This window comes from Sander vitreus, chromosome 5 (genome assembly GCF_031162955.1).
Source record: "Sander vitreus isolate 19-12246 chromosome 5, sanVit1, whole genome shotgun sequence".
In the NCBI taxonomy this organism is placed as follows: domain Eukaryota; kingdom Metazoa; phylum Chordata; class Actinopteri; order Perciformes; family Percidae; genus Sander; species Sander vitreus.
Window position 1 is genome coordinate 28419896 of NC_135859.1, and position 14510 is coordinate 28434405.

Here is a 14510-nt window from a genome sequence, read left to right on the forward strand (position 1 = left end):
GCATGTTCAAAATAATAGCAGTGTTGTGTTCAATTAGTGAGGTGATTGATTCTGTGAAGAAACAGGTGTCAATTATGGCCCATATTTAAGGAAGGAAGGAAGCAAACGTTGTGCATGCTGGTTATAGTGCATTTCACACTGAAATACTCAGCAAAATGGGTCGTTCCAGACATTGCTCTGAGGAACAGCGAAATTTGATTAAAAAGTTGATTGGAGAGGGGAAAACATATAAAGAAGTGCAGAAAATTATAGGCTGCTCAGCCAAAATGATTTCAAATGCCTTGAAATGGCATCCAAAGCCTGAACGACGTGAGAAAAAACGGTCAACTACCATTCGAATGGATTCGAAGAATAGCCAAAATGGCAAAGGCTCAACCAATGATCAGCTCCGGGAAAATCAAAGACTTAAAGTTACCTGTGAGTACTGTTAGGATCAGAAGAAGGCTATGTGAAGCAAAGCTATCAGCTAGAAGCCCCCGCAAAGTCCCATTGCTGAAAAAAAAGACATGTACTGATTAGGTTGAAATTTCCCAAAGGACACATTGACTGGCCAAAGGAGAAATGGGGCAACATTCTGTGGACTGATGAGAGCAAAATTGTTCTTTTTGGGTCTAGGGGCCGCAGACAGTTTGTCCGACGACCCCCATGCACTGAATTCAAGCTACAGTACACTGTGAAGACAGTAAAGCATGGTGGTGCAACAATCATGTTATGGGAATGTTTCTCATACTGTGGTGTTGGGCCTATTTATCTCATACCAGGGATCATGGATCGCTTTCAATACATCAAAATACTTGAAGAGGTCATGTTGCCTTATGCTGAAGAGGAAATTCCTTTGAAATGGGTCTTTCAACAAAACAATGACCCAAAACACACTAGTAAGCGAGCAAAGTCTTGGTTCCAGATGAACAAGATTTGTGTTATGGAGTGGCCAGCCCAATCCCCAGACCTCAATCCCATAGAAAACTTGTGGGGTGACATCACAAATGCTGTTTCTGAGGCAAAACCCAGTTATGCAGAGGAATTGTAGAATGTAGTTCAATCGTCCTGGGCTGGAATACCTGTTCACAGGTGCCAGAAGTTGGTCGACTCCATGCAACACAGATGTGAAGCGGTTCTCAGAAATAATGGTTATGCAACTAAATATTAGTGCAGTGATTTAAAGTAAAGCAAACCCTTCAGACATTTTTCAGTTTATATAGTAAAATGCAAATACTGCTATTTTTTTTGAACATCCTAATATTCCTTTTTCTTCACTTTCTGTAAAGGTATAACACAACCTTGTTCAATTTTGGTCATGTTTTCATTTGGAATTGAATGTGCAGTGTTCCCAATGCATTGATATTATGGAATTAAAAGCTATTCTAAGGATTTTGAGCATTATTCACTATTTTTAAACGCACTGCTATTATTCTGAACACAACTGTACAAGGACAAAGACACACTTGGCCTGACAGGGTGGCACAAACCAATGAAAAACCATGTGTCCATCATTTTGAATGCAACACAGTGTGTTATACAATGCAACTTGTGTTTTTGTTCACACAAACTGATAGAGTATTATTCTTGGAACTTTATTGTTTGCAAGGTGTTTACAAAGTTGAACAAGATACAGTATATAAGAGAATAAAAAAAAATAAAAAAAATACAGTACAGCAGATAACGTGGTCACAGAAGTTAACTTAAAGCTCTGAAAACATACTACAGTAATTAGTCATCAGTTAATTAGACACATTGTCAGTATGCATGAGCAGTCTGTCTAAATTAAATTAATAAAATCACCTTATTGAAAGGTAGAGAATCAAAATCCACAAAAATAAAAAATGATTAATTATCAATTTATAACACTCACAATGTTGCATAAGAGACACAGATGGAGTAAAGTCTCGCATTGCCAGACCTGGCTAGTCCGGATGGGAGAAAAACGTGCACTGGCTCATTGGCAATTCTTTAAACCAATCACAATCGTCGCAGGCCTCTGCAAAATAGCCTCGGGAAGGAACTTGTTTTGGTGGAACATGTGCACGTAGGAAGGCGACCTCTGGAATTAAAATGGCTCTGGTCGTGTGTGTGTGATGAGAATGCCAACACAAAGAGAGCAGAAGGTGAGGGGCATCCGCTTGAAAACACGGAACCTCCGGCGGCACTGGAACAATCCCGTAAAACAAAAGTCGTCGATATGAACTAGATGGAGACTGACTGACTGAAAGACAAAGAGTAACAGAGAATGGTGAAGAATAAGAAAATGGAAGAGGGAAAAGTTACACAAAATAGATTTTGCCATTGAAAAAATATCCCATTTAAAAGTGCTGAACATGTCCAGACCTCTGCTGTGGTTCCACTTGCCCAGGCCAGTTAACTGTTTGTGGAGGTTGCTTTGGAAGTTCCGCTTTGTCTTTTTAGGGCAGTGATCCTGTTTCTGACGTAGTCCTTTACACCTTTCCATGAACGGCTCCTCAGTGCTTCCGGCTCAGCCTCAAGACACTGAATGCAGTCGCTCTTCTGAGGCACCTTGTGTCCTTCAATTAACGCCATCATGTGTCTTTCCACAGCAAGAATCTCTGCTTCCTCCCATTTATGTTTTCCATTATTTTGGGAGCCTGCGTGGTAAAAGAGAAATGAGTGAAGTTCTGCCATCACTAAATAACCCCAGCGCACTAAAGATTCCTTAAAATTACAACTAGACAGATTTTAATCATCACAGGCCCTCTTTGTATTGTTGTTCACATTTGTTGTCAAAGACTCCAAATCCTCACCACCCATATTTTCTTTTTTGTCATGTTTTGACATCAGATTTAAGATTTAAGAGGTAAATAAGAACTCTCAGAGATACTTTGCCTCGGCCGCCCTTTGATTGTTTTGTGATTAAAGAATTTTAGGTATAGTGGCCCACAACTTAAAAAAACAAGTGGATTGAATTACGATGTGATCAACATTACTACCTTTTTTGCCGGAGTTGACAGATTTTAGTGGCACAGTCATGTTGGCGCGTGTTGTCGCTCCATGTGTTTGTTCATGATGAAGATCTGCTGGTCAGAAATAAATAAATAAAACTAGATAAAACTGTGTGGCTACCCAAATACTGAGTTAAAATCTGATTATTTTCTTTCTCATCTACAGCTAACACTTTAGGTTTTTTACACCTTACCACAGACTGACCTCCTTTCTAAACCTCATTTAATCCTGCATAAAACTATGTAAAACTTCATTCTGGTATTTTGGCATTTACAATTGTAAATCATTTAAAAAAAAGAAAGAAAAAAAAAAGAAAAGAAAAAAAAAAAAGATTCTTACCATCAGAGTCCATTTCAACATCATCCAGCTGCATGCTGCTGTCCTGTCGGAGGCTTTGGACTTGATTATTAGGGCCTAAAATTTGGTCAGCCTCCTTTTCATCCAGGTTAATCAGCTGTAGCATTGTTGTGTAATGCTTCCGGATCTTTGCGACTGTCAGGGCTTCAGGGTCTTTAGCTCCACATGCTTTGACGTATGTTCGTATGCAAGCTGCCCCATTGTAGGCAGACAGTGAATGTGGTCGGCCAAACAGGAAGGGATTCTTACTGGGGACTCCACATGCCTCGCGGAGCTGTACAAGAAGCTCTAAAGCTGACACGAATGACGGTTTTAGTAAAACAGGGACCATTCTCCCACATTGCCCTCGTATGTCAACTCTAGAGAAGAACCCGCACATGTTTTTTTCCAAATCTGAGGCGGATAGGTCCATGCCATCATGCGAGTTTGACTTTTTCCGGGACATAAAAGCCTTTAGTTGCACCGACGATACCTCTCCGGTTTTTCGCCTGTTAAAAAGAATTGTCCGAGCGAGTATTACCCTGGCCAGAGCAGCATAGTTTTCTGCAGAATGGCTGTCTCTGAGGGTTTTTTCAGCAAGAGGATGAACATTCTCCATGTGGAAATTCAGTAGCTTTACATCTTGAGCAAATGGCACCTTCTTCACGGTGTTCGATTTTGTTTCCCTGAGGGTTTTTAATGCACCTGCAGAAATGAGCTTGTTCCATTCCTTCTGGTACACAGAGAGGAAGTTTCGTGCAGACTCTGCCAGACTTGCATCACCACACTGCAGTGCATTACCCTCAACAATACTGCAGGTCTTCTGTAGGGTGTAGCCAAGCTTGATGGCAAGTGAAGGAATGCTGTGCGTTTTGTTTTCTGGATTGTAGCCTGCCAAGACATTCACTGCAGACACCACGTGTGGGAAGCTTGACGGGAGAAAGAAGTCCTGTAGTTTCTCCAGAGGGGTTATTTTTCGAGCTTCGAGTACAAGTCTTGCTACCTGCCGAAGATTTTGTCTTATATAATCATGCTTTTTCGGATCCGATCCGTGCTTGTCAAACAGGAGCTCGCCAAACTGCAAAATAACCTCGTCCTCCATGATAGCTTGTGTCACATCATCGTATGCCATTTTTGACAGAACCTCCTTAAAACCATCACTTATGCCAAGGTCTCCTGAAGTTTCAAGCACACAGTGAAATGCCATACTCTTTCTTCTGATCACCGATTCATTTTCATTCTTGTCTCTCTCTGGGCACAACTTCATGTGTTTGTGCAAAGCTGTCTTTAGAAAAAGACCTTGACAATAAAGACAATGAACAAAGTCTCTGGCTTTTTGAGTTTTACTTGGCCTTTTCTTGACAGCAAGTTGGCCCTTCCCTGTTTTCAAGACATCTTTATTATGAGCAAAGTTTCCTTGATTTGTTAGTCTGTTCCATATCTTTTGTCTTTCTCTGGAATGTTTGGGATACTGGAATGCAGCTGCAACCTCTGCTTTGTCACTGTGGATACTCTCAAGATGCCGCGACATTTTAGATACTGGCTTAGAGCAAAACAAACAATAGTTCCGTCTGTCATAAGCGCGGTGTGCTTTAGAACCTGAAATGGGCAACACTACAGTTTCGGAAGACTTCTTCCAGTTAGTTGCACGTATTTGTTTTAGAGGACTGACTCCTTTGTCCTTAAACAGAGAACCTTCTGATTTAGCCCTTTTTTTCCCTGGCAGAGAAGGTTTTTTATCTGTAGGAGTCGAGGGTCTGCTGTGACTGGATTCATCCGAAGAGCCCCCGTCAGGGAAATCAGAGAAGTCACCATCTCTGTTGGGCAAGTAATCGGGATCACTGTCATCCTCTGACTCGACTGAGGCATTTTCTATTTTCTGAAAAAAAAAATTGAATGTAGAAATAAGGTCACGAACAATCTGTGTTTGCAGCAAATGTAATCCTAGTGAGTGAGTATTTGTATCTAATATTTTTAAATTTCTAAACTAAGACACAAACGACTAAATACTTACCACAGTACCACACCTAATTTGAGAGAGAGATCATTTTAAAAGATGAAAGATGTACAATTCATCTTCGTTTGACTTCAAAATATTTAATTCAGTAATGGTTGTTAAGTTCGTACTCAGGCATTTGATGGAGTTCAAAATCACAACTATTAAGGAGTATTTTTATACTGACAGAATATGGGCCCTATTTTAACGATCTGAAACGCAAGTATCAAACGCCAAACGCAAGTAGCTTTGTGGGCGGATCTCGGGCGCTGTTGCTCTTATACCGGCGGGATAAATGACTCTTGCGCCCGACGCAAATCTAAAATGGGTTGGTCTGAAGTAGCTACATTACTCATAGGTGTGGTTTGGGCGTAACGTGCAATCAACCAATCAGAGCGTTATCTCACATTCCCTTTAAAAGCAGGCGCGCTTGTTCCATGGCGGATTGCTATTATAACGGCGGATCTGCTAGGCGCACGCTCTTCACACATCCATGGGCGCGTGCCGTTTACAGCCGAGGAGACCGACGTTTGCTATTGATTTTTCCTTTTTGACAAAATGTAAATAAAGAAATGTCACAAAAACATACTTTCCGAATGTTTTGGGCTCACTCTCACTGAATCACGAGGTTATGAATGCATGGTGATATTTTTGCAATGTAGTCTAACATTAGACCGAGATTACCTCACTATAGACGATGCAGCTCTTCCGTCTCTCCTCTCCCGTGCTGCTGCTGGGGCATTTGGGTTAAGTGGCATCGGCACATGCAGTTCAACATCACATCTCCTTAAGTCCTCTAATATTTTCCTCATTTATGTCATCAACACATCCATGATTCATGGAAATGTTGTGTAAAACAAGGTCATATTTTTCCTTGTATTTATGTATGGTTTGCAAAAATGGGAACTGCTGGGTCCGTGAGATGAGAGAAGCAAAGTGTATGCGCGGTGTGCACACTCTACATTACGGCCAAGCATGTGCCCGTAAAATAGCATCTGAATAACGTACCACTGACTTTAGACTAGGTTTTTCCTGGTCTGTGGCTTCTGAAACTGCAAAATAGCACTAGGGAACGTTTGCGCCGGAACACGCTTCCTCTTTTTGCTGAACCGCCCCCGGGAGCACAAGTTCATTCCCTAATTTACCGACGTGAGTCTGTTGAGGGAAAAGTCCGCTGTGCGTCGGGTGCAAAACAGGAATGACACATGCGTCGGTGTACAAAGTCAATTGCGCTGGGTGCAAGATAGGGCCCTACAACTGCTCTGACGCTATGGAACTGGAAACCAGGTTCAGAAGTTCAATATTTAGGTAACTAATGTTGAAATTGTCAACATTCCCAAAATGTCCTTGCTCTGCTAAAATCTATATCATATCTGGCGGCCTTCATATTCTCCAAAAAAAACAACTTACTACCAGAGTTTGAAGGCTAAACATTAAACACATTAATATACAGGTAACTACCTCTGATTCTGCCGCTGACATTGGATCTTCTGGTGTATCACAGGTCTCACTTTGTTCATCGTAGGAGGCAGGTGATGAGGGATGTGACTGTGACTGAAAAAAAACAACAACATGAAAAGAAGACAAGAAATTCTATTAAAAAATGTAACAGTTGTGCAACAGTTGTACCTTGAGTATCATTTAATAATAGCCTATAATTTACAAACTAAAGGAGCATTCGTGCATGCATGGTCAATCATTTGATGTGGAGCTACCTTTGACTTTGCTGCAAACTGCTGAACCTGCTGTGCATCACTTGTCGTAGTTTCTTCACATTGAGATGAATGATCCACTGATTGAGACTAAACGTGAAAACAACATACATGCAATTATATTTTTTCGTGCATCTAAATTAAATCAAAGGGTTGAGAAAGAGATCATTTAAAAAAGATGTGCAGCCTCTAAAAATCCTACCTGAGTAGCTGTGTGTGGAGACTGCCCTTTACTGCTGTCCTCTGGAGGTATTGATTCCAGCTTCATTGGGGGACAAAGTGAAATCAAAAAATAGTGTTTAGGAATTACATGAGTTTAAGAAATGTACAATTAAAAAGAAGAATAAATAATATTGACCTTAAATTGAAAAAAAAATTGCCTTAACACACTTACAAGTGTATCCAACTCTGCCAATTGTTGAAGTAGTTGTGCACGCTGATGTAAAAGCACCAAACGTCTCTCATTGCCGGCCTTAAAGCAGATCAAAATGAAAGAGTTAAAAAAGGTATAATCGAAAGGTAATGGCCTCCTGTAAAACCCCACTGCTCTTTAACTCTTTGGGAAATGTCCACATGATAGCATGTAGCTAATGGGCAACATTCATTTGGTATTGTTCAAAGTGACTTATAATGTGTACTATCAACCTCTGTAGGCACTGCTGGATGTCATCAAACATGTAAAAACATTTACAACACCTTTGTTGTATTTGTGATGATATGTACAAATAAAAGACCCCAAAAACGGCAAAGCTTTCTTCTGCAATAAGTTTCCGTGTTTCTTAATTGTCTCACCGGTGGACTAATGTTCCCCTCTTTCAGTGGCTTCTTGTTAGGACGAGACGCTGCATCAGGGACAGACTCGTTCACAGCTCCTGAGAAAAAACAACAAGTAAATTAGACGACGTGAGAGGAAGTTGGAGGCTTCATCCCACAGTACTGTGATCTGAACTGCACCACTTCCAACATGTGACTAATCTATTTAAATTTCGTTGAGTGATGAGGTGTAGCTGTTTCTCTAGCACCGCTGCTTGACATAAAGCTGTTCATATTGCATTATAATTTTTAATTAATCACCACAAACTATTTGTAACTCAGTTAAGTTGCATTTTGTTGGCCAATGGTTTAAATCTTATAAGCAACTGAACGCCTAATTGTGAATTTTTTCACTACTGAATCTTGTTGTATATTGTATGTTGAAGCGCTGTATGTATAGCACTTAAATAATTGACTTTAAAAACCAACCATCTGAATGTGCTGTCAATTTCAAGTTGTGCAATTTGGAAAAAAAATATTTGCAGTACTGTTGTGGTCCACAAATTCACATCTTCAGATATTAAAAAAATCAAGTAAAAAAATATCTCAAGTCGCTCAAATTGGCTTGGTCAAATTTTCAGATTCAAAGATTCAGGATACCAAGGACAAGCTTAAGTACTTGTCACATGTTAAAACACAACTAAGAGGCTTTTCATCTTCCAATACAGGACGAATAACACAAAGGTAACAAAGCTTACCGATGCAGCGTGATGAAGGTATCCACTGACGCTGCTCCTGAGGGGGGGATGAGGCTTGGCTGTGAGTGCATCCAGCAACACGAGCAAACTCCACATACGCTCCTTCAAAAGTAGCTTGAGATGCACTTACGAGTTGTCCACATGATGGCAGGCTAATGGGCGGATTTTGCAGTCCGTTTGGTAAACCCTGATCGGTTAATGGAGGTTGAAATGGCGCTTTGTAAGGGTTGTGTGGCAAGGGAAGTTGTAGATTTTGGGGGCTACAAGGCTGTGGAGCTTGGTTTGTTTGGTGAAGAGATGGTGGGGGTATACGTTTTTCTTGGTTTGCATTCAGCAGCATTGATGACGTGTGAGGACTTTGCTGGGCGAAGGAAATAATGTGAGAGGCACTCGGGATGGCAAACAGTGGGGTGGATGACGGATTGTTGCAAATCTGAGAGTCTTTGTACAGAGCAGAATGATGAGTGTCGTTTCTGGACGATAAGGTGCTGAGGTCGCTCATACAGCTCTGATTGGACACCTGCAGGTGGTCGTAGGAGGGTCTCTGGCTAGAAGACGAGCCCAGGTTGAGGTGCTGAGAGCCGGGCAGTGGGTTGAGATGGGGTCCTTGAGTTGAAGCAGTTGACCAGCCATTCTGGCCCGCCCACGACTGACAGGGTATGTTACTCTTATTTGATGTCCGGTTATCCATCATTCTCCATAACCATCACTTTGTTGCTTGGAGTCTTTTATTTCCTTGGAGACGGGGCCTAGCAGAGCAAAACCACATGCACACTTAATCACCAGGGTCACATCAATAAATTAGCTTTCACAGTTTGATCATTTAAATTCATTGAAAGGATATTCCCTTGAGATGTAGCATCTCATTTTCGAGGGGGTTCTGTTGCTCTATTTAGTGGAGAACAGTATGTATACTTTATACTGATACTAATAGAATATAGTGCAAGAGTCAATGCAACTTAATAATATAACATAGTATAATATATAATTATGACATTATGATGTGAGGGAATGACACATAGTATATGGTGCAGTGGTAATATAGCTAGATCATACTATATAGTATATTACAACGATATAAGAGAATATAGCAGAGTATAGCAAACAAACAAAATAAGTATAAGTAAAGTAACGCTATTTAACATATATTCACATTCAAACAATTCAACAGCACAATGTTAGCTGCTCAATCTAACCTTAGACAAATAACGTTAATGTTAGCCCCTATAAATATTTTTGGCAGCCTGTTGTAGTCAACTAACAGTTTATGTTACTGTAGTTGGTCTAGGGTTAACGTTAGTGTTACTAACTTACATGTGTTTTTTTTAGTAGTTTGGGTTAACCTTTTCAGGATCATTTATAAATGGTAACGTTAACTAACTAGCGTATTTGCTCAAAATAACATTTATACTTACAGTAGGGGATCGCCAGATATAACTAAAACGTTGCACGTCGACCAAATGTACGTAAGCTTAGCTAGCTAGTAGTGTGGTACCATTTCTTCTTTAGTTTAGCTAGCTAGCTAACTAGCTAGCAAACCTTGCATTTATTAGCTAACCATAACTGTTTGCATGATTGGTTGTAAAATTCCGGATATTCGGAGAACTGACTAGCTAGCGTTACTCCAAAACGAGCACGCTGAAAAAATAATGTATCTGCATGAAATACTTCTAATTTTAGGTACAAAAATCGGCAAGTAATGGATAGCTACCACCAAAGAGTACCACCAAAGCCCGTCTACGGCCTTATTAGAAATTCTTTGGTACCACATACCCGGAAAGAGCGGCCGTTTGTTGTTGTTGATTACGTCACGGCCCTTCGCTGTGACTTCTGCTTGGCTTTTCAAAATAAGGTCGTCATCGCAATATTTTCTTTTGTAAAGTCACATGACTAATTAACCGACTGTAGCCTATATAAATAAACCTAAATCAACATATTTGATCACTAATCACTAAAAGATGGTTGAACTTTACCCTCCTACACCTTCACTGCATCATTATAATCTCATATAAAACAAACAAGCAGAAGCATTGCAGTTGTTGTTGATATGCTTTGTAATTTGAAGTTCATTTCATTCAGTACAGTACAAATTTATTTTACATCATCAGTAGCCAAGCAAAATACAAGAAAAATGTTGTCTTGTTATGTCTTTTGTTTCTTGTCTACTTCATAAAGCATTAAATGTATACAGCTCATTAAAACACCATAAATATAAGGGAGGGTGTTTTTTTTCTTTTGTCCTCCAGTAAAGACTGAACATTTCAACAGGCTAAATGACACTAAACCAGTTCCACACCTTTTTTTCTTTTTTAGCCAACAGGAAACATTGGATCCACAAAGATAAGAAAGTAGAATATCTTCAGCTGTAAACTGTTTTGTTGTTGTGATTTATTATTGTGTTATTGTGGTTTCAGCTTCTGAAATAAAATCCATGAAAATACTTTTATATCAGTTTATTTATATTTGTGTAGCAGTTACTCTTCCTGGAGTTCAGACAAAAACATAAAAACAATGACATGGTACTTGAAAGCTATACAACAAAAATTTAATTCAGGCATGCACAGAAGTTGTTATTAAAAATTACCTTTCAGTCATGTCAACTCTTCTATCTGTTAAGGTAAAATTACCTGTAAACGACTGGGTGAACTTTGTCTTTAACCAACATGTTGCACAACAGCCGTTGTAAGGCTTGTCAGTCACACAACAATACTGTATAAAGTGCAGAGCTGCTGCCAACCCAGAGACAAAAGCTGCACGGACTGTGAATCTAATGTCTTACACCTTTCCACTGTAAGTACAAAATTGATTATTGTCATTGAATCAATGCTGTCACTCAACTTTATTAACATCAAAGTGTAAACTAAGCTTGTTGAGGAAATATGGTTTGTCTTATAAAATATAATTTAAGGTTAAAAGTTGTAACAGTTGTATGCTAGTATGAACTGAACTTATTCCTTAATCTTTCATCCTAAAGGTTCCTTTCAATCAAAATCTTCTGATGTGATTAAAAACATAAAGTTATTGCTGAGGTTTCCGAGAGTTTCCAAATGAAATGTGTTCAGTTGCTTAAGAGAGGCCAGTCATCATGATCTAATATGTCACACTAGCACTCTGCTTTCAGGTGAATGCTTTATGAATAGCAGGTAAAACCGACAGGAGGTAATACCATCTTCAAATCTCTCTTCTCTCATATGCTCTATCTGACTATTTTAACAATGAACTTTAAACTCTTTTGGATCAGAAAACGTCTATAAAGAAGAGGAGAAAATCCACAGTAAACATTGTTACCATTGTACCTCCTCCTTGTTTTTATGATTTCAGTTTCACTTCAGAGATGAGCGGGTTGAGACTGGTGACACTGGCTGCACTGCTCTGCTCTCTTCCAACTGCTGATGGAGGGAAAGTCCTTGTTTTCCCTGTGGAGGGAAGCCACTGGGTCAACATGAAGGTCCTCATCCAGGAGCTCCATTCCAGAGGTCACCACATCACAGTGATCCGGCCCAAAACCAGCATGTTCATCAAAGCAGAGTCCCTTCACTACCAGTCAATCAGCCTGGACGACAGTAATGAATTTGATGCAAACTTGATGAATTATTTCACGACAAGAATGCTGCAGCTCCGGCAGGAGTTCCACACTTCAACTGCAGCGTATTTCAAAGCTGGAGAGGAGTTGATGACAATGATGCATCATGCTCACAAACTTGTGGTTGATAAAATGCAAGAGATATTTGAGGATGCTAAACTGATGCAATTATTCCAAGAAGCCAAGTATGATGTTGTTCTGACTGACCCTTGCTTCGGTGGAGGGGTTCTTCTGGCTCATCGGTTGGGTCTGCCTCTGGTCTTCAACGTACGGTGGACGATCTTGGAAGATGGACATCACACAGTTGCCCCATCACCGCTTTCATATGTTCCCATACCAGGCCTTAAATTGACTGATAAGATGACTTTTTGGCAAAGGGTGTTAAACGTTTTAATTGCTTTAGTGGTACGTAATAACCACATGACAATCAAAGAATCTTATTACACACCATTTGTCCACCGCCACTTTGGTCCTGACGTCCACTATGATGAGCTCGTTCAGGCAGCAGATGTCTGGTTGATGAGAACCGACTTTACCTTTGAGTTCCCTCGTCCCACCATGCCCAACGTTGTCTACATGGGCGGGTTTCAGTGTAAACCCTCCAAGCCTCTTCCTCAACATCTGGAAGACTTTGTCCAGAGCTCTGCAGAGCATGGAGTCATTATTATGAGCTTGGGGACCTTGGTGGGGACTCTTCCTGAGGATATAGCAGAACATGTGGCTGCTACTTTTGCCCAATTACCTCAGAAGGTCATCTGGAGGCATACTGGGAAGAGACCGTCCACCCTGGGCAATAACACCTTGCTGCTGGACTGGCTGCCCCAAAATGACCTCTTAGGACACCCAAAGACCAGAGTGTTTGTGGCCCACGGAGGCACCAACGGACTTCAAGAGGCCATCTACCACGGAGTTCCCATCGTCGGCCTTCCTCTGATGTTTGACCAGGATGATAACCTGTTCAGGATGAGAGTGAGGGGTGTTGCAAAGGTGCTGGAAATTGGCACACTGAACAAAGACAACTTCCTGGAGGCGGTGAAGGCGGTGCTTTATGAGCCGTTCTACAGGGAGAACGTGCAGCAGCTCTCCAGGCTGCACAGAGACCAGCCCATGAAGCCTCTGGACCGAGCCATGTTCTGGATCGAGTTTGTCATGAGACACAAGGGTGCTGCTCACTTAAGGACTAACTCCTATAAAATGTCCTGGATTCAGTACCACTCCATTGATGTTATCGCACTGTTGCTAGTGTCGGTTATGATGATGTCACTGATTTGCATTTTAACAGTGAAATGTTTGTGGTGTAAAGTGTTTGGTGGGAGGAAAGCAAAATTGGACTAATACAAATACTTGTTGTTGCTCTGCGTGTACTTCTGTTATGGTTTTTTAGCAGTAAATTTTTTTTCTCCAACACCAGCAGAAAAGGGAAGAATGAAAATGAAAGTTGCACAAAATGAAACATGTTTAAATTTAGTGTTAATCTGTATCTTGAACAACTGAGGTTTGATGATGATGGCGCAGCAGCACAGAATAAATGTCGGCCTCTTACGTTAAGAGCTGAAAAGACTCGTGTCCAAGATATAATTTAATCTGAAAAATGTCTTTGAGATGATCTGACTAAAAAGCAACAACAACATCAAGAGCCACGGCAGTGATACCCTGGAGTGGACATACGGTGGACATACGGTGTATTTGTCTGTCTTTTGCTATGTTTTGTATTGTGCTATGGATCGTTTTTTTGTGTCCTGAATAAAGAATAAAGAAAGAAAGAAAGAAAGGTATGTCTGACAAACAGAATGGGATTTCTGTGAAGGCTATGTATTGAAATAAGAATCTATCAGAAACTGCTAAGAGGTGCTACTATTAATCAACCTGTGCAGCAAACAATAATAAGCATGTCAATAAGTGACAGAAATAAAAAAAATTGAGTGTTCAGAATGAGCAGGCTGTGGACTTTATCTCCATCTTGTGGCATTTACGGGAAGTAAAATGTGTCCATGCAATCACCTACTGTATACATACTGTACATTTAATAATGTTGATGACATTATGAACATGTTGTCCTTGAAAACGACATTAAGTAGGTTACAGAATTGTAACAGTTAAAATATTTCTTAAACAATGTTGCGTTTTTGGAAAGGCTTATTCATTCATACATTGTGTTAGCGTTACAGTCCTGCTGACTGACTCAACTTGTTTAAAGAAACAGATCTTTAGTAAAAAAAATCTTAATTCTCCTTAAGAGCAAATCATTTTAGACCCCCATCACTACATCTCTATGTATATAACCCTAAGTACTCCCTCTCTTCAGTGAGGCTGCTGTCTATAACAGACTTGAGTATCAACACACTGTTACAATATCTGCAATGCTTCTGCTTGTTTGTTTTTATATGAGAGTATAATGATGCAGTGAAGTTGTAGGA

General features: G+C 40.3%; 2 protein-coding genes across 5 annotated transcripts; one reads left to right on the forward strand and one right to left on the reverse strand.

Moving 5' to 3' along the window:
* Nucleotides 1-1558: 1558 nt before the first annotated feature.
* On the reverse strand, nt 1559-10292 carry LOC144518587 (uncharacterized). Of its 3 annotated transcripts, none has more exons than XM_078251376.1 (11): nt 9926-10292; nt 8511-9259; nt 7792-7871; nt 7394-7471; nt 7202-7261; nt 7003-7089; nt 6749-6841; nt 3295-5170; nt 2943-3029; nt 2326-2600; nt 1559-2203 (listed from the first exon to the last, which is right to left on the reverse strand). In XM_078251376.1, exons 2-10 carry the CDS (start codon nt 9202-9204, stop codon nt 2356-2358), a joined length of 3300 nt encoding a protein of 1099 aa, XP_078107502.1. In that variant the 5' UTR covers nt 9205-9259; nt 9926-10292; the 3' UTR covers nt 1559-2203; nt 2326-2355. The 3 variants fall into 3 exon arrangements, with proteins under 3 accessions (XP_078107502.1, XP_078107504.1, XP_078107503.1); XM_078251378.1 differs by having other exon boundaries at nt 2943-3026; nt 9926-10291; XM_078251377.1 differs by having other exon boundaries at nt 10222-10240.
* Nucleotides 10293-11152: 860 nt separating this feature from the next.
* LOC144518588 (UDP-glucuronosyltransferase 2A1-like) lies at nt 11153-14028 on the forward strand. Of its 2 annotated transcripts, XM_078251380.1 has the most exons (3): nt 11153-11300; nt 11632-11669; nt 11832-14028. In XM_078251380.1, the coding sequence occupies exon 3, from the start codon at nt 11845-11847 to the stop codon at nt 13426-13428; it is 1584 nt and encodes a 527-aa protein (XP_078107506.1). In that variant the 5' UTR covers nt 11153-11300; nt 11632-11669; nt 11832-11844; the 3' UTR covers nt 13429-14028. The 2 variants fall into 2 exon arrangements, with proteins under 2 accessions (XP_078107506.1, XP_078107505.1); XM_078251379.1 differs by lacking the exon at nt 11632-11669 and having other exon boundaries at nt 11155-11300.
* Nucleotides 14029-14510: the final 482 nt, after the last annotated feature.